Genomic DNA, 25825 nt, shown 5'->3' with positions numbered 1-25825 from the left:
AGGGAGTGGGGGAAGCGCAGGCCAGGCTGACGCTGAGGCTGGAGCTGCCGGTGCTCCTGAAACTGACAAGACCGGCCTCCAGCCAGTGCTCCTGCTCTGTGTCCCCAGGTCACTCTGCAAACCCACCTGGGTCTTCCTTCTAAAGCTCAGCCCATGTCACATCAGCTCCCCTGGGGTTTCGTCCCATAATTCAATGGCTGGCTGCAATGCCTTTAGGAACTCCTGGGGGCCTTCAGTCTCCCCTGATGCACAGCCTGCGCCATGCTTTGCCTGCTTCCTGCGCTCCTTCCTGTCTCCTTTGCACACTTCTGGCCAACCTAGATTCTTCTAATGTCTCAGCTCCTTCCCATGGAACAGCCTTCCCCCACACCGAACTGGGTGAGAACCCCCATAGGGCAGGGATTGCAGAGAGGGCTTTGAAGTCAGGACTCCTGAACATAGTGAGCAGCTGGGGCTGGGTTCTCAGCTCAGTTCTCTAGGTGACGGGATGAGGGATGTCTGATCTCCAGGGAAACTTCAGGACAGGTCCTGCTCTTCTGGGGCATACAGAACCCTGCTTCCTTCTGCTTCCTGACTGCCCACCGCCCAGTCCCTGCCTCCTTGGCTTGGTCTGTCCACCCCTGCTTCCAGGCCAGCTAGAGACAGGCTGGGGCCGACACACATGTGCGAGTGCACACATGCACAAAGCTCCGTGCTCACCTTGGGAGATGCATTTCCATCCTTATCAGTGATTTCCATGGCGGGCTCACTGGGCACCTCCCAGTCTGTCCCTCAGGAGGCCCTGGCCCTGGGCCTGGTTGCCCTGGGGGATGTGGCCTGCTTGAAAGAGGGGCTTCTCCTGCATCTGGAGGGAATGCGGAGTGCAGGGCCTGAGGTGTAGCCTGAAGCTGTCACCACAAACAGAACGTTTTATCTGAAAATTAACTCAGATGTTGCATTCCACTCCCTAATGTGGCTGCTTAGCTTTGATATTAAAATATTGGTTTTGTTAATTACCATCGAGTAAGCTGATATTCCGGGTCATGTCACAAGCATCCTGAGGTCTCACGCATCCCCATCCAACCCCGAGCAGCAGGGGATCAGTGCCACAGTCTAAGGAACCCTCCCACTCCACCCAGCCACCCACCTCACCATATTCTCTGCACAAGGAGCCCCCTGGAGTCATGCAATCCAGAGGCCCTGGTGGGAAGACCACCGGACTGGGGCTGGAAAACCTGGGTTCTGTCATACTTTGTCGTTAGTGGCAATGCGACCTGGGGCTAGCAGCTCTCCTCTCTGGGCCTCTGTTTCCTTGTGTGGCACATGGAAGCTGTGGACAGTCTCCACACGGCTGGACAGTGCCTTCTAGGTCACATTGCAACTCTGGTGGCCAGAAGTGCAGGCCAGGTGATCAGTCACAGGGAGCGACGGGAAGTGGAGAATCGGTGGGGGAGCTTGAACTCCCCTCAAATCGCAAACTGCAGGCAGTGGTGCCACACAGCACCTCCTGGGTCACCTCCCTGCCCCAGTGTCACAGGCACAGCCTCTGCATCCAGAAGGAGACAGAACCTCCAGGGAACTCTGCTCCCACTGGTGCCTGTCTGCAAGTCTTCTCCAGGGCCGCCTTCTCCTGGGAGCTCCCAGCTCTGCATATGAAGCCATCCTGCAGCGGCTTCTCAAGGATGAGGAAGGGGCAGCCTCACTGCCCTCTGGCTCAGTGCAACCCCCAAGCCCCAATCCACTGCCTCAGCAGGGCCAGGGAGCCCAAGCCAAGCCTTCCCAGCCAATGCAGAATCTTCCCCTAGAAGCAGGTGTGAGTACCTGCCCTCTTTCTCTGCTATATGCAAATGGAGTTCCCCCCATCTGCCCCCTTTCTCTGCTATATGCAAATGGGGTTCCAGCCCCCCACAGCTCTGAGGCTACTGTGGCCTCCCTCTGGCGCCACCCCACACACCCACTCACTGGAGGAGCCTGACAAGCTTAATCTGGATCTCACCAAACCTCAGTCTATGAAGAAGGAACCTTGTCTGGCTTCCCCTTACAGCTCGGCAACTCCGTCTTGCCCCACCCTGCTGCAGAAGTGGCTAAAATCCTGATATTGGTTTGGTTTTGTTTAGCAAACAGGGAGTATGCAAAGCAGCTCTCAATCCATGTGCGTGTGCGTGTGCGTGTGCGTGTGCGTGTGCGTGTGCGTGCATGCGCACTGGAGATGAGTCAGGAGCCCATTCCAGACCTGGGCCCAGAAGTGTGGCCCTGGGCAAGGCCCTTCCTTCTCTGGCCTTCACTGTCCTGGACCAGAGGAGAGGTGGGAACAGGTGGTCTCTAAGGCTTTGCTGGCTCTGGCGCTCTGGCCACCAGGGTCCCTCTTCTCCTGATTTCAAGAGCTGGATTTCAAGACAGGACACACACAGGGAGTCAGCTGAGGAAGCTAGACCACCCTCGCATGCAAATCCCAAACCCACCTGCACACCTGACGAGTTTGCTTAGAGGCATTCTGACTAAAGGGAACGGGAAGAGCCTCTGGCAGGAAATGGATGTCAGGGTTCGGCCCAGCCAAACGCAGAGCCTGGGGGTGGGTGAGAATTCCAAGCCCCTGGCACACCAGAGGAGATAACTGGAAGAAACACTTTTGGGTCTCAGTGGGAGAGGCTCTCACTCCAAGAAGACGGCCTCCACTCAGAATCAGTTTTCTGATCCCAATTCTGCCTTTGCCTGCTGTGTGACTTTGAGCAAGTAGGCCAACCTCTCCTTCTCTCTCTGGTTCCCAAATTAACCTTAGGGAAACACTGAATACCCAGATCCTCCCCTTGGGATGGACACATGTGTGTTACACATGATAGGCTCTAAGAAGCATCTGCAATAAAGGATTTCACTGAACGTGAACGTAGAGTTCCTCCCAGTTATCTGAGCAATGTGATCTCTACTCCGTCTGAAGCAAACGAACCCTTGGAGGCTGGTGGTGTGTGCCTGGGGAGCACCAGAACGGGGCCGAAGCATGTCCAGCCGGCTCCGTGGGCCTCTCTGCAATCACGAACATGAGTCTGTGGACTTGTCATTCCCTTCCCTGACGATCAATGTGAACAGCTTCTAGTTTGACCCATGTCTGAGCTGTCCACTGTGGACGGGAATCGGGGCTTCATATGGGACATCTGCCATTGCATGACGGGTTGAGCCTCACCAGTTGACATGTGCTCAAACAGGCATTCAACGAGTCAGTCCATGAACCCAAGGCCAAATCACACTGTCCACAGACGCCATCTGACGATAGCAGCATTTCTTTGGAAAGCATCCTCCTTTCTCTAGGAAAGCATAAGCCCTAGTATTTATTTATTTATTTTTATGGCTGACATTTCTGAGCCTCAGTTGACCCCTCCGGAAAATGAGAGAATGGCATTCCACGGCAGAGGGTTGTGTGGATTAGGGACAATGTGTGGAAACCCTTGGCTTAGCTCAGTCCCTGCAAGTTCATTCAGAGGTGTCCATGGCTGTGGGCTGTGAGCAGGGCGGCTGGAGCTCAGACAGAAGACCTCCTACCGAGGGGAAAGTTATCCACACGTAACTGCCATTCCATGTTTAATGGTTCCTAAGCTGTAAGCAAGAAGACTGAGTTGCTCAGTATCAAAGGAGAAGGAAGACCTCTGGCTGGATGACCCAGGGAGGCTTCATGGAGGAGACGGCTAAGTAGGCCTTGCAGGATGGACAGGACTTCAGAAAGGGATGTTCACAACTCAGCAGCACTTACAACGTGCTGGGCTGGCCCTGCATGCCACTTTGTAAGAATGGTCTCAGCGAATCGGTTGAAGGGATTGCTGCGTTTGCCATTTTACAGAGGAGGAAGCTGAGCCCCAGAGAGGTTCAGGAGCTCACCTGAAGTCACACAGCTAGTCAGGTGCAGCACCAGGCTTAATTAACTTCAGCACACCTGCAAAGTCCCTTTTGCCATATAAGGTCATGTTCACAGGTTCCAGGGTCAGGGTGTGGATATCATCTTTGGGGCCCTTATTCAGCTGACCACGGGGATTATGTTAAGGACTTGAGACGAGACGAAGTATACCTGAGCTCAATGTAATCAGAAGGGTCCTTCTAAGAGAGAGGCCAGAAGGTCAAAGGCAGAAGACAGAGACGCGATGACAGAAGCAGAGGTCCGAGTGACGTGCTTTGAAGGCAGAGGAAGGGGCCAAGAACAGAGGAATACAGACGGCCTCGAGAAGGAGAAAAAGACAGGGAAACAGACTCTCCTGGGAGCCTCCCCCAGGAAGGAACGCAGTCCTGCAAACACCTTGATGTTAGCCCATGAGACTCATTTTGAGTTCCTGGCCTCTAGAATTGTAAGAGAATAAACGTGTGTTGTTTTAAGCCGCTAAGTTTGTGGTCATTTGTCACAGCAGCCACAGGAAACAGACACTGCCCCAGCTGCACCAGCCTTGCCCACCCCTGTGGTCTTGTCGCACGGGTCCTTTATGCTTGCTACTGGCTCGTCAGCAGGTCTGTGCACGTGGAGGCCAAGCACAGGTCTCCACAACGTGCCTATGAGCACCTCCGTAGCCTTCTCTGCTCCTCAAGCCTCCCCCAATCGCTCCGCAAAACCTCGTGCAGTCGCCCTGGACCTCGCAGGCACTTTAAATGCTGGTCACATGGCAGCAAATCTGTCCTTAATTTTATTGACAGCAATTGAGAGAACAGGCTTTTGACAGCAGTAACTACCAGTTTCTCCAGCCTCATGGCCTGGCTGTAGAACTGGAATCCCCAGTGGCCAGCTGAGTGCTGGTCAGAAGTAGGGGACAGTCAGCACATCTGGCCGAAGCAGAGGGGGTGCCGGGCCTCTGACTGGGGCGGGAGGCAGCTCCGACTCTGTGCCTGTTGCAGCCAGAAAGAGGTCCACTAAAATCCAGGGTGACCAGTCCCAGCTCAGTGGGCAGCAGGCCTCTCCGTGGGTCCCAGCTCTCGGCATCCCTGTCTCCCTGCGGGCATTCTAGCTTTCTGCGCTGTGCTAGAGGAAGGCACCTGAGCACACCTGGAAACAACTTTTGCTCAGAAACACCCAGGCAGGCTCCCACACTTGGCAGCAGGAGAAATGTTGATCCAGAGAGGGAAAGTGATTTGCCCAAGGTCACACAGCAATTTGGTGAGTCTCAAAACAAGCTGGAAGACTCCCGTCCAGTCCCATCTCCAGGAGACCGGAGATCTGGGCATGTGAGGCTGGCCTCCAGGTGACAGGACTGCAGGGCGGGCTGACCAGGAGCTGGGAGCTGGCGCAGCCTCACTTGAGATTGTGCTGGCTCTCGCGGTGCCGCCGCAGGTCCACCTTGCGCTGGAAGCCCTTGGCGCACAGCTCACAACTGAAGGGCTTGAAGCCCGTGTGCTTTCGGCTGTGGGTGATGAGGTTGGAGCTCTGGCTGAAGGCTTTCCCACACACCTGGCACTTGTGCGGCTTCTCACCTGCAGGGAGGGCAGCGTGGCACAGCGAGGGCGGGGTCAGGGCCTCCTCAACAGGCCTGCTGCTCCCCGGCCCCACCCCCAGGTTCGTTTTCCAATACCTCTCTCTGTTTTCTCTCATGGCCAACTCACATTCACTTTAGAAAATAATCAGAAAAGAGAGAGAAGCAAAGATACAACTCGGACCCTCCTCCCACCCCTACTGGATTATAGGGGTGTTAGGGGCAGTGGCCGAGTCATCTTGCTTATCAACACATCCCCAAGCCTGGTACACCTGGCACAAAAGAGGCACTCAGCTAATATCGAGGAGGGAATGAATAAGCAAATGAATGAACGAATGATTGAACAAATGAATGAGTGGGTGAACAAATGAGTGAGCAAATGAATGAACAAAGAAATGAGCAAATGAGTGAGCGAATGAGTAACGAATGAATGAGCAAACGAGTGAACAAATGAATGAGTGAGTGAACAAATGAGTGGACAAAGAAATGAGCAAACGAGTGAACAAATGAATGAGCAAATGAGTGAACAAAGAAATGAGCAAATGAGTGAGTGAATGAGTGAACAAATGAATGAGCAAATGAGTGAAAAAATGAATGAATGAGTGAACAAATGAATGAGCAAATAAATGAGTGAACAAATGAATGAGCAAATAAGTGGACAAAGAAATGAGCAAACGAGTGAACAAATGAATGAGCAAATGAGTGAACACATGAACGAATGAACAAATGAATGAGCAAATGAGTGAACACATGAATGACCGAGTGAGTGAGTGAATGAGTGAATAAACGAATTAGCAATTCACCTGCTAGTCTCACTTCTGCCATGAGATCACCAGTGTTGAGATTGTGCTGTTTCCGCCTGTATTTTTTCCAGGCATTAAGTGCACTTAAGTAGCACAGGCAGCCAGCTCTCCAACAGCAGTGGCCCTCGGCTTTGTAACTAGACCCCACCCGCGACCTCACGCCCGGGGTCTTCGATGCATCTCTCAGGGAAAGGTGCGGGTGCTCCGCCCAGGGGACTCCGGCCGGGTGGGTGAGGCTCACTCACCCGTGTGGATGTAGGTGTGCTTCTTCATGTCCGACTTCTGGTGGAAGCGCTTGCCGCAGAACTGGCAGGGGTAGGGCCGCGTGTCTGAGTGGATGAGCAGGTGGGTGGACAGCGTGGACGAGCGCTTGAAGGCCTTGCCACACATGCGGCACTCGAAGCTGCGCTCCTGCCGGAGGAAACGAGGCCCCGGGGGGTCAGGCGCAGGTGCAGGACGGGACCCAGCCGGGATGCCCTGTGGAACAGGACAGTCCATTGGGGGCGCCCCGAGGACAGGGCCTGGAGGGGCAGGACCAGGGACCCCCACATCTATGCCTCTCAGGAGGAACTGGGGCTTGGAGCCTCTTTGACCTCCTGTGGGATTTTTCCTTGTAATTTTCACAGTGTCCCGCTCAAAATAAACCTCAATAAATGTTTGTTGATTGACTGATGGACTGACTGATGTGAGAGGTTTTTTAGGGGTTCACATTTCATGACCATTAACCCAGAGTGAGTTCCTTGAGGCAGGGATGGTTGTGGTCTGCACAGAGGTTTAGTTAAGAGTCTGAAGTCTCTTAAGGGCAGGTGTTAGAGGCTCAGACTCAGGGAGGTGGTTTCTAGGGGACCTCCCCCAATTCGTGTCACTCATAGGGGCAGGGAGAGGCACCCAGCCCGCCGGCTCCCTGGGGAAGCACAGAGAAGGGGGCTGGGAGTCCTGCGCTGGGCCAGGTGCCCACCTGGGAGTGAACGTGCGTGTGCTGCTCCAGGCTCACGGCATGGCCGAAGGTTTTGCCGCAGATGTCACAGGCGAAGGGCCGGGTCCCACTATGGGAGCGTCGCACATGCACTTCGAGCCCGTGAGGGGTGGAGAACACCTGGGAACAGGGGCAGCATGTGAGGGAACAGGGGCAGCGTGTGAGGCCACTGGGGGCTGCAGAGAGGGGGACAGGCCTGGGGTCCCGTGGTCTCTTCCCTGCCCAGCTCCGGCCGAGGCTGGGTGCACAGGGGAAAGGGCACTGGAGTGCCGGCTCGGCTGCTCGTTTGCTGTGTGTCCCAGGGAGGTCCTTTTCTGTCTCTGTGGCTCAGTCTCCCATCTGCAAAGTTGGCTGTGAGAGAGGGAATCTGGAACCCCTCCTTGCCTCATCTAAAGACTGAATAGCCTAGTGGTTAAGAGCTGGGAGTGCCAGAGCCGGGTTTCAGTGCTGGTTCTGATGTCTGCTTGCTGCCTGATCGTGGAAATGACCTAACTTCTCTGAACCTTAGTCCTTCACCGCCTCCTGGCACTCATGCCTGTCAGTTGCTTTGCACAGGGCCAGGAATATGGTCGGAGCTCCATGATCGGTGATGAGGATGAACGTTTTGAATCCTTAATCCCACCAGAGTCCCAGCATTCACAGCACAGGGAACGCCCAGGCCTGCCAGTGCACTGGAGAGCGGGTGCAGAGAGCGGGCCGTGTGCCCACCCATACCCCCACTGCCCACCTTGTTGCACTTCACGCAGTGGTACACGTCCATGCCCGGGGAGTAGCGGAGGCTGAAGTCCAAGGGGGGCTCGGTGCTGGGCACCAGAGGGCTGCCGTACAGGCTGACGGAGTGCTCCAGGAAGGCTGACTGCATGGTGGAGGGGGCCTGCCGGTAGCTGTGGCCGTAGGTTGAGGCCAAGGTGTCCCAGGAGAAGCTGGGCTTGTAGAACGGGGGTGAGTCAGACAGTGGAGAGTCCCCATCCTGGGGTCGGGACAGCACAATAGGGCCCTCTGTGGAGATAGGGACACATGCTTGGTTACTCATTTAAACACAGGGTGCCAGGCGCAGTGGCTCACACCTGCAATTCCAGCACTTTGGGAGGTTGAGGCAGGTGGATCACTTGAGGTCAGGAGTTTGAGACCAGCCTGGCTAAGATGGTGAAACCCTGTCTTTACCAAAAAAACACAAAAATTAGCTGGGCGTGATGGCACATGCCTATAATCTCAGCTACTAGGGAGGCTGAGGTGGGAGAATCGCTTAAACCCAGGAGGTGGAGGTGGCAGCGAACTGAGATCGCACCACTGCACTCCAGCCTGGGCAACAGAGAGACCTTGTCTCAAAAAATAAAATGAAATAAAATAAACACAGGGCGCCCTCTCCACACCACCGTCCACCCCCACCCCTTCATGACCTCATGTGATGGGTTTTAGGGTGTCAACCCAAATACTTACTGGTGGGGGTGTCTGTGTCCTCACTGTGACTCCTCAGCTTTTCCAGCCCAGAAACACCCCCACCCTCACTCCAGAGTGCCCACCTCACCCCTGCATGGACCAGCCCAGCTGCTGCTTCTGACCTCTTCCCCTACCTAAGCTCACATCTGGGGATTAGCTCCCTGTCTGGGAGGTCCAAACAGAAGCCACAGAGCCTGGGCTGCATCCAGTGGCTTCATGGGTTCTTCCTGACTCCAGGGCCCCAAGGGACCTGCTGCAAGCGTTCCTTCCTCCTTCCTCCCCTTGGCACTCCCTGGGGAATGACTGGGGGTCGCAGCTGGGTACCTGGTGCTGGGACCATCCTGGCCAAGTTCTGGTCCTGCTCCAACTCCGGCTCTCGTTTGAGGCTGGTCCAGTCCAGGCACTGGCTTGGGAATAGGGTGCTGAGGACAGGGCTGTTGCTGGGGGCCTGGTCTCTGGCCGCTGTGGGGAGATAGGACCATCGGCATCAATAGTCGAAGCTTCTGGGAAGCCCAGAGGGGCAAGGAGGGCACTCTCTTCCTAGGATGAGGAGGCCCAGAGAGAGACCTACTTGCTGCTGCCTCTGGCCGCTCACACTCCGGGGCTCTGCCCAGGGCAGCGGGGCAGGAAGAACGAGAGGAGACCCTGGGGGAGACTTTAGACCAGTCCGCGTTTCTGAGCAACCCGACTCCAGCCCTAGACTGGGCCTCCAGTGAGGCCCCACGTGTCAGTAACTGAGCACTAGCTCCAACCTAAGGCTTTCATCTCCCAGCAGGGCAGAAGGGATGAGGGCATCCTTCTTTCATCTGCTCCTTTCATCTGCAACCCACATTTACTGCACTCCTGCTTCCAGACCTGGAAGAAGAGGCTGCTGCAGGAGGGATGCCGCTGCACTCCCATCACACAGAGCAGAGAGCCCCCGTGGGTGCAACAGGGGCCAGTTGGGCTCTGACTCACCCGGGGTAAGGGCAGGAGGCCAGAGTGGTTCATCCTCCTGTGCACGGGGCTGGTGGTAGGTGTGAGCCTTCTTGCTCTTCACCAGGAAGGAGCGTGGCATTTTCAGTGTGCACCCCACACCTGCAAGGGGGAGGGATGGGAGCAGTGAGGAAGGACAAGAGAACAATACCCCTCCGTATCTCAGAACCTCAACCGGGTGTAGAGATCAGACACCAGCTACACCCGGTTGAACAGTGGCCCCCAAAGTTCATGTCCACCCAGAACCTGTGAATTTGACTTTATTAGAAATAGTGTCTTTTTGCAGATGTAATCAAGCTACGATGAGGTCATTCCGGGTTAGGATGGGCCCTGAATTCAGTATGACTAGTGTCCTTATAATAAGAGGGACTTCCGGAGGCCAAGGCATGTGGATCAGCTGAGGTCGGGAGTTCGAGACCAGCCTGGGCAACATGGTGAAACCCTGTCTCTAATAAAAATACAAAAACTAGCCTGGCGTGGTGATGCACATCTACAATCTCAGCTATTTGGGAGGCTGAGGCAGGAGAATCGCTTGAACCTGGGAGGCGGAGGTTGTAGTGAGCCAAGATCACTCCACTGTACTCCAGCCTGGGCAACAAGAGTGAAACTCTGTATCAAAAAAGAAGAAGGAGAAGGAGAAGGAGGAGGAGGAGGAGAAGGAGGAGGAGAAGGAGAAGGAGAAGGAGGAGGAGAAGGAGAAGGAGGAGGAGAAGGAGAAGGAGGAGAAGAAAGAAGAAGGAGGAAGAAGAGGAGGAGGAGCAGGAGGAGGAGGAAATTTGGACCCAGAGACACAGACACCCAGGGACAATGCCATGTGACAACAGACGCAGAGAGTAATGCTTCTATCAGCCGGAGAGTGACAGGCAGGGCTCAGAGTCACCAGAACTGGAAGAGGCACATGAACACACTCTCCCTTGGAGTCTTCAGAAACAACCCACTTTGCTGACACCTTGATTTTGGATTTCTAGACCCCAGAACCATGAAAGAACACGTGTGTTGTTTCTGTTACGGCAGCTACAAATCCTAACTTCCCTCACTGCTCCTTCACCAGGGAGCGAACGCATCACCCCCTAGAAAACCCTCTGACCAGCCTGCTCCCATTGACATGCTCGGGGTTGCACTGGAGCAGAAAAGGAAAGGCTGGGGCAGGGTCTCCCTCTGTGACGCATGGTAGACCCCACTTCTAGAAAGCTACATATGGGTCCCAGTGAGATTCACCTTCAGAGGCCATAGAAACAGGTGGTCTGAGCTTAGGTTTCGGAATCAGAGTGCATGAGTTAGAATCTCAGCTCATTTGCTGTGCAATTTGGGACAGACACTTAACCCCTCTGGGCCTATCCCCTTTGCTGTAAGGGGGGACGTCCAGGCTTGTAGTGCTGACGAGTGCATCACAGTTGCTCAGTGTCCATCACAGGGGACCCTGGCAGAGAGGCTGCAGCGAGCAAGGGGACATTGCCAATCTATGTGCTCCTGCAAGCTGCGAGCACTGCCGCCAGAGCAGGGCTGCGCCTTGTCCACAGCCCTGGCCAAGTCTGGTCCCTAGAGAGACAGGGGCCTTCTGTCTCTGGGGAGTGGGGTAGGGGGACTCAAGACCTGAGAGGACCCCCCCACTCCACTGCACCTGGAGGCCTGAGGTTTCATGGACGCAGGAGAAGAGGCAAACATCCCCCAGCTTCTGTGGGCAGCCCAGCCCAGCATCACCACTCACCCCACCGATCAGGGAGTTGGGGAAGAAACCAAGGACCTCATCAGTCAAGGGACCATCCCAGGCAGGGCCGGGGGGTGGCAGGGCTAGACCATCCTGACCACCCCAGGACTCCCGGCTTCCCCTGCAGAGCCCATGGGGCTGACAGCCCCGCCTGGCCCCCAGAATGGTTCACATCCCTGCACTCAGCCTGTGAGGCTCTCCTGGGGGCTCCTGAGAACGTGTTCTGGTGGTCCTCTATCCTTTCTGCCCCCATGCTGTACCGTGGACAATGCCAGGCCCATGCCCGAGGCCTCGGAGGAATCCCACCCCCAACCCCTTGGGCCAGCCGCCATGCAAGGCTGCAGGGCTGATAGGGCCCAGAGAAGGCGGGAAAGGGATTCCAGCTGCTTCGGAACAGCAGCGAGGGCCTGGGTGATAAGGCCTCAGCCAGGGAGCAGGGTGGGAGGTGGGAGATTACAGAATGCAGCTTGGAAAAGGGCCAGGGACTCACCCCTTCCCCAAGGGGATGACCCAGAGCCAGGCAGAAGAGGGACCTGACTGTGCCCAGGCCTGCTTCTCCCTGCCCCAGAGCCCAGGGGCATCAGGAGTTTGAACTGTGGGGATTTCGCACAGGGGGCTCAGGCTCAGGCTCAGCCCTTCCTGGCTGTAAGGCTCATTGCTGAGCCTCAGTGTTCATATCTGCTAAATGGGGATCCCATCCAAACCCACGGGATCTCAGGGAGCGAGAAAGGACCTTCATCCATCAGGAGCGAGTATGAGAGGTGCTCAGCACGTGCCCCCTGCATCCCAGCACCCCGCCTGCTGCAGGTGCATTCAAAGGACAGTGTGAGCCCTGCGCCAGGGGCTGCAGCAGCCCCCCCAGAAGCCAGGGACGCACTCAAGGCCCTGTACTCTCTAAGCTCTAAAATTAGGAAAAGGATCTTGAAGGCCTCTGGGGTCCCTTCCCGCTGTCAGATTCTCAGCCTTCTCAACACAGGCTCGGGCTGGGGGCAGCCCACGGCCTTATCTCCGAGGGACACATCTTCCTCCTCCTGCCTCCTCCCCACACCCACCTTCCTGCCCGCTTCTAACTCTTCTTTGCTTCAGGAAAGCCCCTGGGGAGGCCAGACCCTGGGTGGAGAGGAGGGGACCCCATGAGCAGGGGAAGGGCTGGGGGTTTGCACTTTGTTTTGAGGGGGCCTGTGAGGGCCATGGTTTGCCCATCAAAATATCAAAAGACGGTCTTTTTTTACGCATAATATTTATGAGGAAATCAACTAGAACCAAAGGTACTCGCTGAGGTCTCTGTGATAAGAGGCGCTGGCCGACGCCTTTGGCAGGGGGCTGCTTAGCCTGCCTTGCTTATTACAGCTTTAACCCTGACCATGGTTGTGATGCTGAGTCCCGCTGCTGTCCCATTTTGTAAAGGAGGAGTTGAGGCCTGGAGGACTCAGGACCCCGGGGCAGAGTGAGCAGGACTGGGGTCTGTCTGTCTGGCCTCTAGGCCTCCATGCTCTTGACTTTCAGCCCAGGAGGTGGGCAGTTACTCAGCGCAGCACGGGTGTTAAGCGCTGGGCAGTGCCTGGCACGGCTGTCTCTCTGCAGAGGGAATGGAGCGGATGTGCTAAGGATGAAAACAGCCGTTTGAGCTCCCTGGTGTCCCTATGTCAAGCAGTGTCTTCCCAGGTTGCAGGTGGGAAAACTGAGGTGTAGACAGGAAAGTGACTCGAGCCCAGGGCTCCTGGCCTGTTAGGATTTCACTCTCAAGCCACTGTACCACCCAGTGCCGTCAGAGGTCCTCAGAGCACCCAGTGAACACAGCCTGCAGCACAGAGAGCAATGCAGGGTGCTGGGGCAAGAAGGGAGAAAAATCAAACCCTCTGATCCCCGAGTCTTTTCCAGGCTCCTAAAAGACCCATGTGGCTCCTGAAGAGTCTCGGTGGGGCCAGGCCAGGAACAGACTTCCCTTCAGGAAGCATTGGTCTTCCCTGCGGTCCATGGAGACCCCAGGTCAACTGACTCCAGCCCCAGACCCTTTCCAGTGCTCATGAGTCCTGGCCAAGCAATTTCCACTTAGGCACGGTATAAGCGGGGGCTGGCTTCTGGGGTTCTCCAGTCGCAGGAAAGTGATTCTCGTGCCTTTTCTAGTGACCTCCCCTGAGCCCACAATCCCTTTCTTGCCTCACCCCCGGTATGCTCTCCCTGAACCTGGCGAGTGACAGTGACACAGCCACGGCCAAGCCCTCCGGCTCACAGCGGGGCCAAATACACCCAGCGAACTTCCTTTTGGCCCCTGTTAGGAGAGTATTTTTTTTTTTTAAAGAAAAAACAGGAACCAATCACCTATACTGTAGTTAATGAACAACCACTTGGTTTTGATTCACACGAACTCCGTTCTGAGACAGAGCTAAGAGCAGAGATTATGAAAGAAACTCAGGATTTCTTCATAAAACAGAGGCCTCGATGGTATCGGACCTCCGGAAAGAGGCCCACAGTTAACATCGCTTCATCACCCCCGGTCCTGATAGAGTCCCCCTGACCCTGAGTCAGAATCTCAGCTAGTGCTTCTTAAAGAGAGGCGACCCCGCACCCTGGGGAGCCCGCACCCCGACTTCCAGCTGGACTCGGGTCAACATGCCTGTGATGTCCCTGTAATGAGGCTCCTCGTGTCACCCAAGGAGTTGAGTCTGATTTGGGGTCCTAGAACTTGTGACCACATCAGCCACCAGCCTGGGGCTTGGTTTTCCTATCTCTCAACAGGGACGGTTGAGCTAAGAGATTTCTAAACTTCCCTTTTGCTCTAAAATCCCATGTAGAATTCGTTGACCTTCAGTGAGAGATTGAACCACCTTGACTAAAAGACTTGTCACTCGGGTTCCCCTTTTGGGAGAGTTGGGTAAGACTCAGCTGGTTCTCAGGGTCAGCTACAGAGGACCCTTTTGACTTCCTTTATGTTTAAAGACTCAAAGGAGGCCGGGGACGGTGGCTCATTTCTGTAATCCCAGCACTCTGGGAGGCCGAGGAAGGCGGATCACCTACAGTCAGGAGTTCGAGACCAGCCTGTCCAACATGGTGAAACCCTGTCTCTACTAAAAATACAAAATGTAGGCACCTGTAATCCCACTTACTCGAGAGGCTGAGGCAGGAGAATCACTTGAACCTGGGAGGCAGAGGTTGTGGTGAGCTGAGATGGAGCCACCACACACTAGCCTGGGTGACAAAGCAAGACTCTGTCCCAAAATAAAATAAAATAAAATAAGACTCAAGAGGAAAACAACATGTAGGAGTTGGGGGGAAATAAGCCCAGGTCAGGCCCAGGGGCCCCAGCAGAAAGTAATCCTCATCACCATCATCATCATTTTAAGACAAGATCTCACTCTGTCACCGAGGCTGGAATGCAGTGGTGTGATCTTGGCTCACTGTAACCTCCACCTCCCAGGCTCAAACGATCCTCTCATCTCAGCCTCTCGAGTAGCTGGGACTGCAGGCATGTGCCACCACACCTGGCTAAGTTTTGTATTTTTTGTAGAGATGGGGTTTCGCCATGTTGTCCAAGCTGGTCTAAGTCATTATTTTTATTTGAAATTTAGAAGGAGTTCTCAAATGTCTCCTCCAAAGCTCAGAGAATGCAGTCAAAAGTGAGTGAATCTACTTCTGGGTATAGACCCAAAATCATTGGAAGTGGAGACTCAAAGACATATTTGCATACTCACATTTATGGCAGCACTATTCACAATAGGCAAAATGTGGAAGCAACCCAGGTGTTCATGGCAGATGAACACCAAACAACATGTGGTCTATGGCTGGGCACGGTGCCTCACGCCTGTAATCCCAGCACTTTGGGAGGCTGAGGCGGGCAAATCACCTGAGGTCAGGAGTTCGAGACCAGCCTGGCCAACATGGCAAAACCCTGTCTCTATTAAAAATACAAAAACCAGGCAGGTGTGGTGGTGGGCACTTGTAGTCCGAGCTACTTGGGACGCTGAGGTAGGAGAATCGCTTGAACCGGGGAGGCAGAGGTTGCAGTGAGCTGAGATCGGGCTATTGCGCTCCAGCCTGGGTGACAGAGTGAGACTCCATCTCAAAAAAAAAAAAAAAAAAAATGCGGACTAGCCAGACAATTAAACATTATTTGGCCTTAAAAAGAAAGGAAATGCTGTCACATACTACAACACAGATGGACCGCGAGGATTTGTGCTAAGTGAAATAAGCCAGCCACAAAAGGACAAATACTATGTGATTCCTTATATGAGTCCCTAAAATAGGCAATTTCATGGAGACAGAAACAAACAGAGGTTGCCGGGGCGAGGGGAGGGGAATGGAAGCTACTGTGTAATTGGTATGAAGTTCCAGCTTTACAAGATGAAACAGTTCTGTGATGGATGGCGGTGGTGGCTGCATAACAATGTGAATGTACCTAATACCACTCAACAGTACACTTGAAAATAGCTAAAATAGGCAGGGCACGGTGGTTCACGACAGTAATCCCAGCACTTTGGGAGGCCGAAGCGGGCGGATCACCTGAGGTTGGGAGTTCGAGACCAGCCTGACCAACATGGAGAAACCCTGTCTCTACTAAAAATACAAAATTAGTTGGGTGTGGTGGCACATGCCTGTAATCCCAGCTACTTGGGAGGCTGAGGCAGGAGAATTGCTTGAACCAGGAGGTAGAGGTTGTGGTGAGCTGAGATTGGGCCATTGCACTCCAGCCTGGGTGATAGAGCAAAACTAGGTCTCAAAAAAAAAAGAAAGAAAGAAAAGAAAAGATAAAAGAAAAAGCTAAAATGGCAAATTTTATGTTATGTGTATTTTATCACAATATAGACTAAAGCAGATCCTGCTGGCTTGAATTCCTGGAAAGGAACACAAGAAAAGCCTCCCTCTGGACTAAGGAGGGGGAGCGTTTGCTGTCGTTTCTACCAAGGATCTGGATATTGTGGCACAGGCAGTGAAGAACCCCATTAGATTGGGCTGTTTTCCCTGGGTGATCTGGAGCTATCTGGTCCTGGAGCCTTTGAAAATCCTTGTACTGTCCAATAAGATTCTGACCTTGCCCTCCTAAAACCCTTGGGGAGATGGTCTGCACTGGTTTTGAGTGACTCCATTAATCAAACCTAAACCAGGTATAGCGTTCCAGTATCCCCCAAGAACTTTCTTTAGGAAGACCACGATCTGACAGAAAGAGCAAGGAGAATTATGCATTTTCTTGTCCAAAGAATTCCTTCTGCAATACTTCAGAGGATAAGAAACTTGCCACTTTGCTAGACTTGGAAGAAATATTCTACCTGTTGCCTACTAAGAAGCACGCAGGCACATCCAGGTGGTCAGGTGCAGCTCAGCTAGCTTCTAACATCTACAAGACCCACAGCCACAGATTGTAACTGAATTTGCTCCCCAAGTACTCATGAAAGCTGTAGACTTTCTCCCCAGAAAAATGAACACAAGCACATATCCACGGCAATTCTGCAGACCTCCTCTTCACAAGGCCAGTTTTAGAGGGAATATCTCTCCCCAGATGCCTTAACACTCACACTTGTTTCTCCTCCAAAAATAGGCAGAAAGGGCTAACAACAGTCGCAGGGAGAGGAGAGCTGAAACAGTACCTCACCAGGATGGGTCCTATTGTTCCCGGGGCCCGGGCAGTGTACAGGAGGGGACAGCCCTGTCGTCTCCCCTTAGTAGGCTCTGAGATTGTGCCGGCCTCTCAAAGTATCCCAGGAATTGGCTCAAAGTGTCCCAGGAATTGGCGGTGGCTAATGCCTGTAATCCCAACACTTTGGGAGGCTGAGGTGGGTGGATCATTTCAGGTCAAGAGTTCGAGACCAGCCTGGCCAGCATGGTGAAACCCCACCTCTACTAAAAATACAAAAATTAGCCAGGTGTGGTGGCACATGCCTGTAATTCCAGCTACTCAGAGGGCTGAGGCCGGAGAATCACTTGAACTCAGGAGGCAGAGGTTTCAGTGAGCCAAGATCGAGCCACTGTGCTCTAGCCTGGGTGACAGAGCGAGACTCTGTCTCAAAAAAAAAAAAAAGAGGTCCCTAGGAAATTTAGTGAAGTTCCCACAGTCTGGGACTGTCTCTGAGGGGGAACACAACTTAGGCACTTGGAAGTGTGTCTCCCTGAGCACCGCCCAAGCCCCCGGGACAGCTGGGTGTGGGTATGACTTTGTGCCCAAAGGTGACATCTGTGTCAAGTTTTGAAAAGTGTTTGCACAGCCAGCAAAGGCACAAGTACCTCAGATGAGGCTACGGTCCTCACCCCATTTCTCCCTTGGTTCCTGGCCTTCCAGAGCTTTTCCAGCCCACCTCACCCTTCCACCCCTCCTTCAGCAGGAGCCAGGGAGCCTGCTCTGAAACCACCTGCGGTGCACAGGTACATTTCAAAAGAAAAGTGCACGACCGCATCCTCCAGCACTCACCTGCCCGGAGCTGTCCCTCGCCTGGGTTCTGCCGGAGCCTCCCGAGGTGGGAACTGCAAAGCCTCTCCCCGGGACCGGTCCCCACTCTGTCAACCGTGTGACTCTTTGCACAAATAGATACTTCTCCTTTTTTCTCTGTCTCTCTGTGTGTTTTTCCTCTTCTGTTCCCCTCCCTGATTTTCAATCTGATTATTTGTGTCAAAATCTGGCGGTGAAGAAACAGCCAATGAAGAGAGCGCGGGAGCAAAGCCGTATTTGCTTATCAAAACTTTCCAGGACGCAAGACTCCAAATTCTCATTTCTAACCCTTGACACTTGGAAAGGCGCGCATTCTCTCTGCAGAGAAATTCAGAATTTCGCTGGAAACTTTGAATTACTTCTGCACGAAAAGGAAGTAATGGTTAAATTTTAAAAATTGAAGTTAAAATAAAGCGTTTACTTGTAAAACTGGACTTTGCATAGAGAAGTCACAGCTCTTTGGTTTTCTCTTCCCTTTCTTCTTCCTCCCCTCCTTTCTCCCTCTTTCTTTTCCTCCTTTCTTCCTCCCTCCCTTCTTTCTTCCGTTCCTTATTTTCCTTCCTCCTTCCTCATCCTTCCCTCCCTCCCTCCCTCTCCTCCTCGCCTCTCTCTCTTTCCTCCTTTCTTCCCTCCTCTTTTCCCCGTTTATACCTCCCTCCTTCCCTCTCCCTCCTCCCATCTCCTCCCCCTCAAGTTCAGCATCATGAGGCTTGTGAGAGCCAGGGTATGCCTGCAAGCCCCTAGTTCCTGAGCTGGTCACACTCATAGAGGCCTCTCTTGTCCTTGCAGAGGTCACATTTCAGAAGAAACATCAAATTTGCATTTCCCCCAGATATGACCTTTGAGCAGATAGAGGCACCCTGGAGGTATGGCAGTGAGTTCCAGTTCGGGTGCCAGGAGACCCTCGGCCTGCTGACACTGCCATACAGATTGAAGGCCAGGTGCCAAGGCCCGTGTGTGCCGCCCTCTGGTGGCAGCCAAAGTGATGGGGAGGCCACTGGGGGCCTCTGGGGTGTCCCATTGATGGCGGGAGGTGGGTAGCTGGATGGAGGGAAGCTTGGCTGGGCCGGCTGGGGCATTTCTTCCCATTTGGCAGGGAGTCCCATCCCCTGGCCCCCAACCTTCTCCCTCCTCCTCTGGCCCCCGCCTCCTCCCGCTTGCAGAATGACTGATTTATTTCAGGAGGTTTTGCATAAGATGAGAACACCACAAAACAGTACTGTTAGGCTGCTTTGCCTGCTCGTCCAGCCCGGGTGCTGGAAAGATTGTTTCCCTCATAAAAAAAACAAGTCTGGTGACAGGAAGCCCCGAATTAAACTGCAAGTTCAAGGCTCAAGGTGAAGAGAAAGGGGTGTTTCAGGCAAGATCTTTCTGCTGGGCCAGCCCTGGAGTACCAGTCAGGAGGCCACAACCCTGTGGTCACCAGGCCTCAGTAATGCTGGGGGGTCAGACCCAGCCCCAGGCCACAGACAGCAGACCACTGCTCTCAGCTGCTTGGCCTCTCTTAGTGGAGAGAAACATCTTTTAAAAAATTTATTATTGGCCAGATGTGGTGGCTCACGCCTGTAATCCCAGCACTTTGGGAGGCCAAGGCAGGCGAGGATCACCTGAGTTCGGGAGTTTGGGACCAGCCTGACCAACATGGAGAAACACCGTCTCTACTAAAAATACAAAATTAGTCAGATATGGTGGCACATGCCTGTAATCCCAGCTACTCAGGAGGCTGAGGCAGGAGAATCACTTGAACCTTGGAGGCAGAGGTTGCAGTGAGCCCAGATCATGCCATTGCACTCCAGCCTGCGCAACAAGAGCGAAACTCTGTCTCAAAAAAATATTATTATTATTTCTTAGAGACAGGGGTTGGCTTTGTAGCTCAGACTGGAGTGTAGTGTTGCAATCATAGCTCACTGCAGCCTCGACCTCCCTGGCTCAAGAGATCCTCTCGCTTCAGCCTCTTGAGTAGCTGGGACTCCAGGCGAACCACCATGCCTCGTTACTTTTTTTATTTTTTGTAGCAATGGGGTCTTGCTATGCTGACAGGCTGGTCTAAATCATTATTGTTTATTTAGAAATTAGAAGTTCTCAAATGTCTTCAAAGTTCAGAGAATGCAATGTCAAAAGTGAGTGAATCTACTTCTGGGTATAGACCCAAAATCATTGGAAGCAGACTCAAAGAGATATTTGCACACTTATATAGCGGCACTATTCACAATAGGCTGGTCTTGAACTCCTGGCCGCAAGAGATCCTCCTGCCTCAGCTTCCCAAAGTGCTGGGATTACAGGCATGAGCCACTACACCCAGCCAGGGGACACATCTTGAGTATTCTTTGGGTGTTGCACATTGCCAACTAGAACTGTTTGTCATTATGCAGAAAACTTAAAAAATTGGCTGGGCACGGCGGCTCACACCCATAATCCCAGCACTTTGAGAGGCCAAGGCGGGTGGATCACAAGGTCAGCAGTTCAAGACCAGCCTGGCCAACATGGTGAAACTCCATCTCTACTAAAAAAATACAAAAATTGGGCCAGGCGCGGTGGCTCGAGCCTGTAATCCCAGCACTTTGGGAGGCCGAGGCGGGTGGATCACGACGTCAAGAGATCGAGACCATCCTGGTCAACATCGTGAAACCCCGTCTCTACTAAAGTTACAAAAAATTAGCTGGGCATGGTGGCACGTGCCTGTAATCCCAGCTACTCAGGAGGCTGAGGCAGGAGAATTGCCTGAACCCAAGAAGCAGAGGTTGCGGTGAACCGAGATCGCGCCATTGCACTCCAGCCTGGGTAACAAGAGCGAAACGCCGTCTCAAAAAAAAAAAAAAAAAAAAAAAAAATTTATCCAGGCGTGGTGGCACACGCCAGTAATTCCAGCTACTTGGGAGGCTGAGGCAGGAGAATTGCCTGAACCTGGGAGGCAGATGTTGCGGTGAGCTGAGATCACGCCACTGCACTCCAGCCTGGAAAACAAAGCGAGACTCCATCTCAAAAAAAAAAGAAAAAGAAAAGGAAACTTTAAAAATTAAGGTTAAATTCTCTCCAAGTCAGCAAATCCCATTTCCTCATGTTCTCACTTCATTCTACACACATATCCACATTTTGCTACTGTAAACCAGCATGTCATTTTCCACGAAATGTGATTGCATTTAAGTACTTCCTAAATTCTTTTGCAGCCTCTATTGTCATCTTTAATGGTTTCGTGTGTTTCATGGTTTATCTCACCAAACGCTTCCTCCACTTGTTTGGGGAGTTTTCTAATAGGAAGCTGCTATATCAGGAGTTTGCAGTTCAACTGCTGTTCTAAGGTGGTAATCCCTCTTTAAAGTCCCGACATTCCCCATTGAGTAGCTGACTCAGGGACAGCCTTCTCAGACCAGACCAGGGATACAGCCTGCAGATGAAGCCACCTGGGCTCCCTTGATGGGAGAGCAGCAGCCAGGCCACCAGTACCCTGCCATAGCAATTGAAGCCCGGGGTCCCCAGCCAGCCTCACCCAGGCCCCTACAGCACTGGACCTCCCAGGCTCTGTGTCCCCTCCAAGGGCTGCCTAAAAAGCTACCAGCACTTCCCTTAGTGGGCAGCCCTGGAGTCAACACCTTCGTTTAGTCTCTCCCGAGAGCTAAATCACTTCCTCATCCCTGTGCCCATTTATCAGTGTATTCATTCATCTAACAGTTACCACTGGGTACCTTTCAGGTATCCGGTCTTTCCCTCCCTCCCTTATCGAACATGTGTGTATCGAGTGCCTACCAAAAGGCACCAGATACTGGGGTTTCAAACAAGAGCCAGACTTTACATGTTCCCTCCTGGTCTAGAGGGCAGGAAAGAGCAAGCTGAAATTTACAATTTGGGATGACAAGGGCTGTGATATAAACATGGTATACAAAAGAATCTGGGAGATGCCGGGCGCGGTGGCTCACGCCTGTAATCCCAGCACTTTGGGAGGCCGAGATGGGTGGATCACGAGGTCAAGAGTTCAAGACCAGCCTGGCCAACATGGTGAAAACCCATCTCTAAAATAAATAAATTAATTAATTAAATAAAAAACAAAAGAATCCTGGGGCGTTGGGAAATGGACCCAGACTTAGGGGGTTGGTGAAAGAAGTGATATCTAAGTTGATGCCTAGGCTAAGTTAGTTGGGAGAAGGAAGGTAGGGAAAAGTATCTCAAAGAAGAACGGCATGGGCCGGGCGCGGTGGCTCACGTCTGTAATCCCAGCACTTTGGGAGGCCGAGGCGGGCAGATCGAGAGGTCAAGAGATGGAGACTATCCTGGCCAATGTGGTGAAACTCTGTCTCTACTAAAAATACAAAAATTAGCTGAGTATGATGGCATGCACCTGTGGTCTCAGCTACTCGGGAGGCTGGGGCAGGAGAATCGCTTGAACCCGGGAGGTTCAAGTGAGGTTTAAGTCAGAGGTTGCAGTGAGCCAAGATCGCACCACTGCACTCCAGCCTGGTGACAGCACGAGTCTCTGTCTCAAAAAAAAAAAAAAAAAGAAAAGAAAAAGAAGAAGAAGAAGAAGAGCATGCGCTAAGAGCAGGAGGTCCCCTGAAGGGAACTAACAGCAGACAAGTTCATTAGGGATGAAGCACAGAGACTGAAGGAAGGGGAGGGAAAGTTAGGACATTTGAGATATGAGCCTAGAGAGAGAAAAAGAACAAAGATCAGGAAGATTCTTCCCTGGTTTATAAACCTTTAATAGGTCGGGCGCGGTGGCTCATGCCTGTAATCCCAGCATTTTGGGAGGCCGAGGCAGGCGGATCACGAGGTCAAGAGATTGAGACCATCCTCGCCAACATGGTGAAACCCCGTCTCTACTAAAAAATACAAAAATTAGCTGGGTGTGGTGGCACACGCCTGTAGTTCCGTCTACTCGGGAGACTGAGGCAGGAGAACTGCTTGAACCCAGGAGGCGGAGATTGCAGTGAGCTGAGATTGCGCCCCGGCACTCCAACCTGGCGCCTGGTGACAGAGCAAGACTCTGTCTCAAAAAACAAAACAAAACAAACAAACAAAACCCTTCAATAATTTCCCTTTACTTTTAGGACAAAAATCTCAGCTTCAGAGATCGGTACTCCATGTTTTTCAAAATGTCAGTTCCCTTTCAATTGACAGCACTCTTCCAGATGTGAGTTGCAGAAAGTTTCAAAAAGATGGGGTCTTACTCTGTTGCCCAGGCTGGTCTTGATCTCCTGGTCTCAAGCAATCCTCCCATGTTCCTGAGTAGCCTGGATTACAGGCACATGCTACCACGCCCAGCTCAGAAACCCAACTGAAACTCATTTAATAAAACAACCAAACAATTAGTTCATGTCACAGAAAATGTTCAGCTTCTGACATGATTGGATCCAGATGCTCAAATGATATTGTCTGGAATCTCACTCATTCAGGTCATTGGCACTTCTTGTGCCCTGTGCCTGGATGGCCTAACTCTCTGATTTCCCCAAGGCTGTCTCTCCTTTCTGTCATCCAGGTCTTAGCGGAAATGTTACTTCAGCAGAAAGACCTCCTTGATCTTCAACTAAAGTAGGACCTGTCCACCCTAGTCACTTTCTAGTCCTTCACCCTTCCCTTTCTTCTTCTTAGCATTCACACTTATCTGAAAATATCTTGCTTGTCTTCCTACCTTTCTTCTTTTTTTGAGAAGGAGTTTTGCTCTTGTGGCCCAGGCTGGGGTGCAGTGGCCCAATCTCAGCTCACTGCAACCTCTGCCTCCCGGGTTCAAGCGATTCTCCTGCCTCAGCCTCCCAAGTAGCTGGGATTACAGGTGCGCACCACCACACCTGGCTAAGGTTTTGTGTTTTTAGTAGAGATGGGGTTTCACCATGTTGGCCAGGCTAGTCTCAAACTCCTGATCTCAGGTGATCCCCCGCCTCGGCCTCCCAAAGTGCTGGGATTACAGGCATGAGCCACTGCACCCGGCCATCTTCCTATCTTTTAAATAATTTATTTATTGCTCTGACTTCCCACAAGGAATGTCCATGCTACAAGAGCAGGAAATGTTTTTCCAGGTACACAGCTCAGGGCTTCGACTCTCCAGTACTTAGAACAGTTTGTGGGAGATTCTAATGATATCTTCACAGAGTCAAAGAATGAATGACTCTCTCTCCGTCTCTCAGCTTCGCTTCCCTCTGTGTTGGCCTCATCCTCACGCCGAAATCTCCACCCACTTTATCCGGCTCATCTATGTGCCTAGGAATCCCAGTGGAAAGAGAAATTTCTTCCCAATTGCTTCAGTGAGATAGCTAGGCTTGACTCTGATTGGCCCAGTCTGGTCACAAGCACACCCCAGCACCAATCACTGTGGTCGGGGGAGGGAGATGGGCCTCTCATTGGCCAGGGCTGGCAGACTTTCCTGCCAAAACCGCTAGGACTAAGTGTAGAGGAAGGGACGAGTTTGGCCGGGCGCGGTGGCTCACACCTGTAATCCCAGGACTTTGGGAGGCCAAGGAGGGCAGATCACGAGGTCGGAGTTCGAGACCAGCCTGGCCAACGTGGTGAAAACTCGTCTCTACTAAAAATAGCTGGGTGTGGTGGTGCGCACCTGTAATCCCAGCTACTCGGGAGGCTGAGGCAGGAGAATTGCTTCAACCTGGGAGGCGGAGGTTGCAGTGAGCCGAGATCGTCCCACTGCACTCCAACCTGGGCGACAGAGTGAGACTCCATCTCAGAAAAGAAAAGGATGAGTTTGAGCGGGAACAACAGCTGTCACCACACAGAATAAGGCCAGAGAGGCGTTTGGGGCCATGGCGTCTACCTTCTAACTGTCCTCTCATTATCACCTGGATATGCTGTGTGCTTTCGTGCCTCATCTGTTTCCCCTTGTCTGGAATGGTTCTTCCTCCTCGGCCTCCTCCTTCACAGCCCAATCCAGCTGTCAACGCCTCCGGGAACCCCTCCCAGACGCCCCACAATCCAGGGAGTCGCCTGTTGTCTACAGGATTTGGCTCACCCATCCCTTGGATTCCTGTCTTGCTCGGTTACTTGTGGGGCCTCACTTGCTTCTCGGTGAGACCGGTGGCTCCTTAAGGGCAGGAACGTCATGGGGTCCTCAGTCTCTGTGCAATGGGCGTGGGCCGTGCCTCAGCACACGCTGGCCTACAGGGACCATATCAGGGCTGAACCACCACTGCCAAGGCCGGGTCACGGGCCCTCTATAAGGACAGCTCTGGCAGGTGCAGGTGGGCTGGGGAAGCTCTGGGCCGGGGTCCTGGGGGTTTGGGGGTGAATGTTCTGTGCTGGGTGGCATCGGGGCTACGGCACCCCCAGGCATCAGCTATGTGAACTTGGGCAGCTTCTGGCCTTGTCTCAGAACAGCCACAGAATGTGATGGTCATGAACTGAACCCAACAGTCCTGGGAACGGGATGATGCACCAGGGGGTCTCTGCCCTCCAGGGCTTCCCAGAGAGCCGGCTGGGCATTGGGGCCCGTCTGCTCTGTGTACATCTTGGTGCCAGAAAAGTGCCTACTGGTTCTGTCCTGCTGCGAGTGCACTGAAGGGTGGACAGCAGTGGGCAGCAGGCCAAGTAGGAAACATCTACCTGGTCATCGGCGGCTACGGACCTCTTTCCAGGCCCAGGCTCCTTGCCAGGGACTGCAGGCAGCAGAGGTGCGGGAGCCCCGCTTGCAAACCCTGCCTGTCATCGAGGCTGGCACGGCCCTCGGACTCCCCACCCTACGACCCAGGCGCTCCGCTTCACATGGGAAGCAATTCACCGTGCCGCCACGCGGTGGCACTCCTGCCTACCTTTCCTCAAACAAACGCCTGAAAAAAGTGAAAATAATTATCTGTGTACAGATACATGCTGTTTAAATTACAAGGGTAATATATGATCAGAGTTGAAATAAGAAAAAGAATATGCACCTCTGTCCCACCCGCATTAACCTTTTTTTTTCCTTTGAGACAGGGTTTCACTCTGTCACCCAGGCTGGAGTGCAGGGGCTCCATCATGGCTCACTGCAGCTTTGACCTCCTGGGCACAAGCGATCCTCCTGCCTCAGCCTCCCAAGTAGCTAGGACCATAAGCACGTGCCACCACGCCTTGCTAATTTTGTTTGTTTGTTTGTTTGTTTTCTGAGACAGTCTAGCT

The 25825-nt window shown here is 53.0% G+C and overlaps 1 protein-coding gene across 2 annotated transcripts; it reads right to left on the bottom strand.

Moving 5' to 3' along the window:
* Positions 1-4624: 4624 nt before the first annotated feature.
* GFI1B (growth factor independent 1B transcriptional repressor) lies at positions 4625-18238 on the bottom strand. Of its 2 annotated transcripts, XM_012457913.2 has the most exons (8): positions 18159-18223; positions 17720-18055; positions 9594-9713; positions 8961-9098; positions 7924-8195; positions 7179-7316; positions 6466-6697; positions 4625-5418 (listed from the first exon to the last, which is right to left on the bottom strand). In XM_012457913.2, exons 3-8 carry the CDS (start codon positions 9691-9693, stop codon positions 5240-5242), a joined length of 1059 nt encoding a protein of 352 aa, XP_012313336.1. In that variant the 5' UTR covers positions 9694-9713; positions 17720-18055; positions 18159-18223; the 3' UTR covers positions 4625-5239. The 2 variants fall into 2 exon arrangements, with proteins under 2 accessions (XP_012313336.1, XP_012313337.1); XM_012457914.2 differs by having other exon boundaries at positions 6466-6631; positions 17720-18238.
* Between the last annotated feature and the right edge of the window lie 7587 nt (positions 18239-25825).

The sequence above is a fragment of the Aotus nancymaae genome, unplaced genomic scaffold, assembly GCF_030222135.1.
Source record: "Aotus nancymaae isolate 86718 unplaced genomic scaffold, 86718_ANA_hifiasm-v0.15.2.pri h1tg000158l, whole genome shotgun sequence".
NCBI classification, from domain to species: Eukaryota; Metazoa; Chordata; class Mammalia; order Primates; family Aotidae; genus Aotus; species Aotus nancymaae.
This window is presented reverse-complemented; position numbering and strand designations above follow the sequence as displayed.

Bases quoted from the DNA above. Each gene is read 5' to 3' on its own strand.
- GFI1B (XM_012457913.2), bottom strand. From the start codon at position 9,693: ATGCCACGCTCCTTCCTGGTGAAGAGCAAGAAGGCTCACACCTACCAC. The intron at 9,099-9,593 runs GTGAGTCAGAGC...ATCTCCCCACAG, and splicing joins GCCTCCTGCCCTTACCCCGG to CGGCCAGAGACCAGGCCCCC. The intron at 5,419-6,465 runs GTGAGTGAGCCT...CCCTCCCTGCAG, and splicing joins GCACACCTACATCCACACGG to GTGAGAAGCCGCACAAGTGC.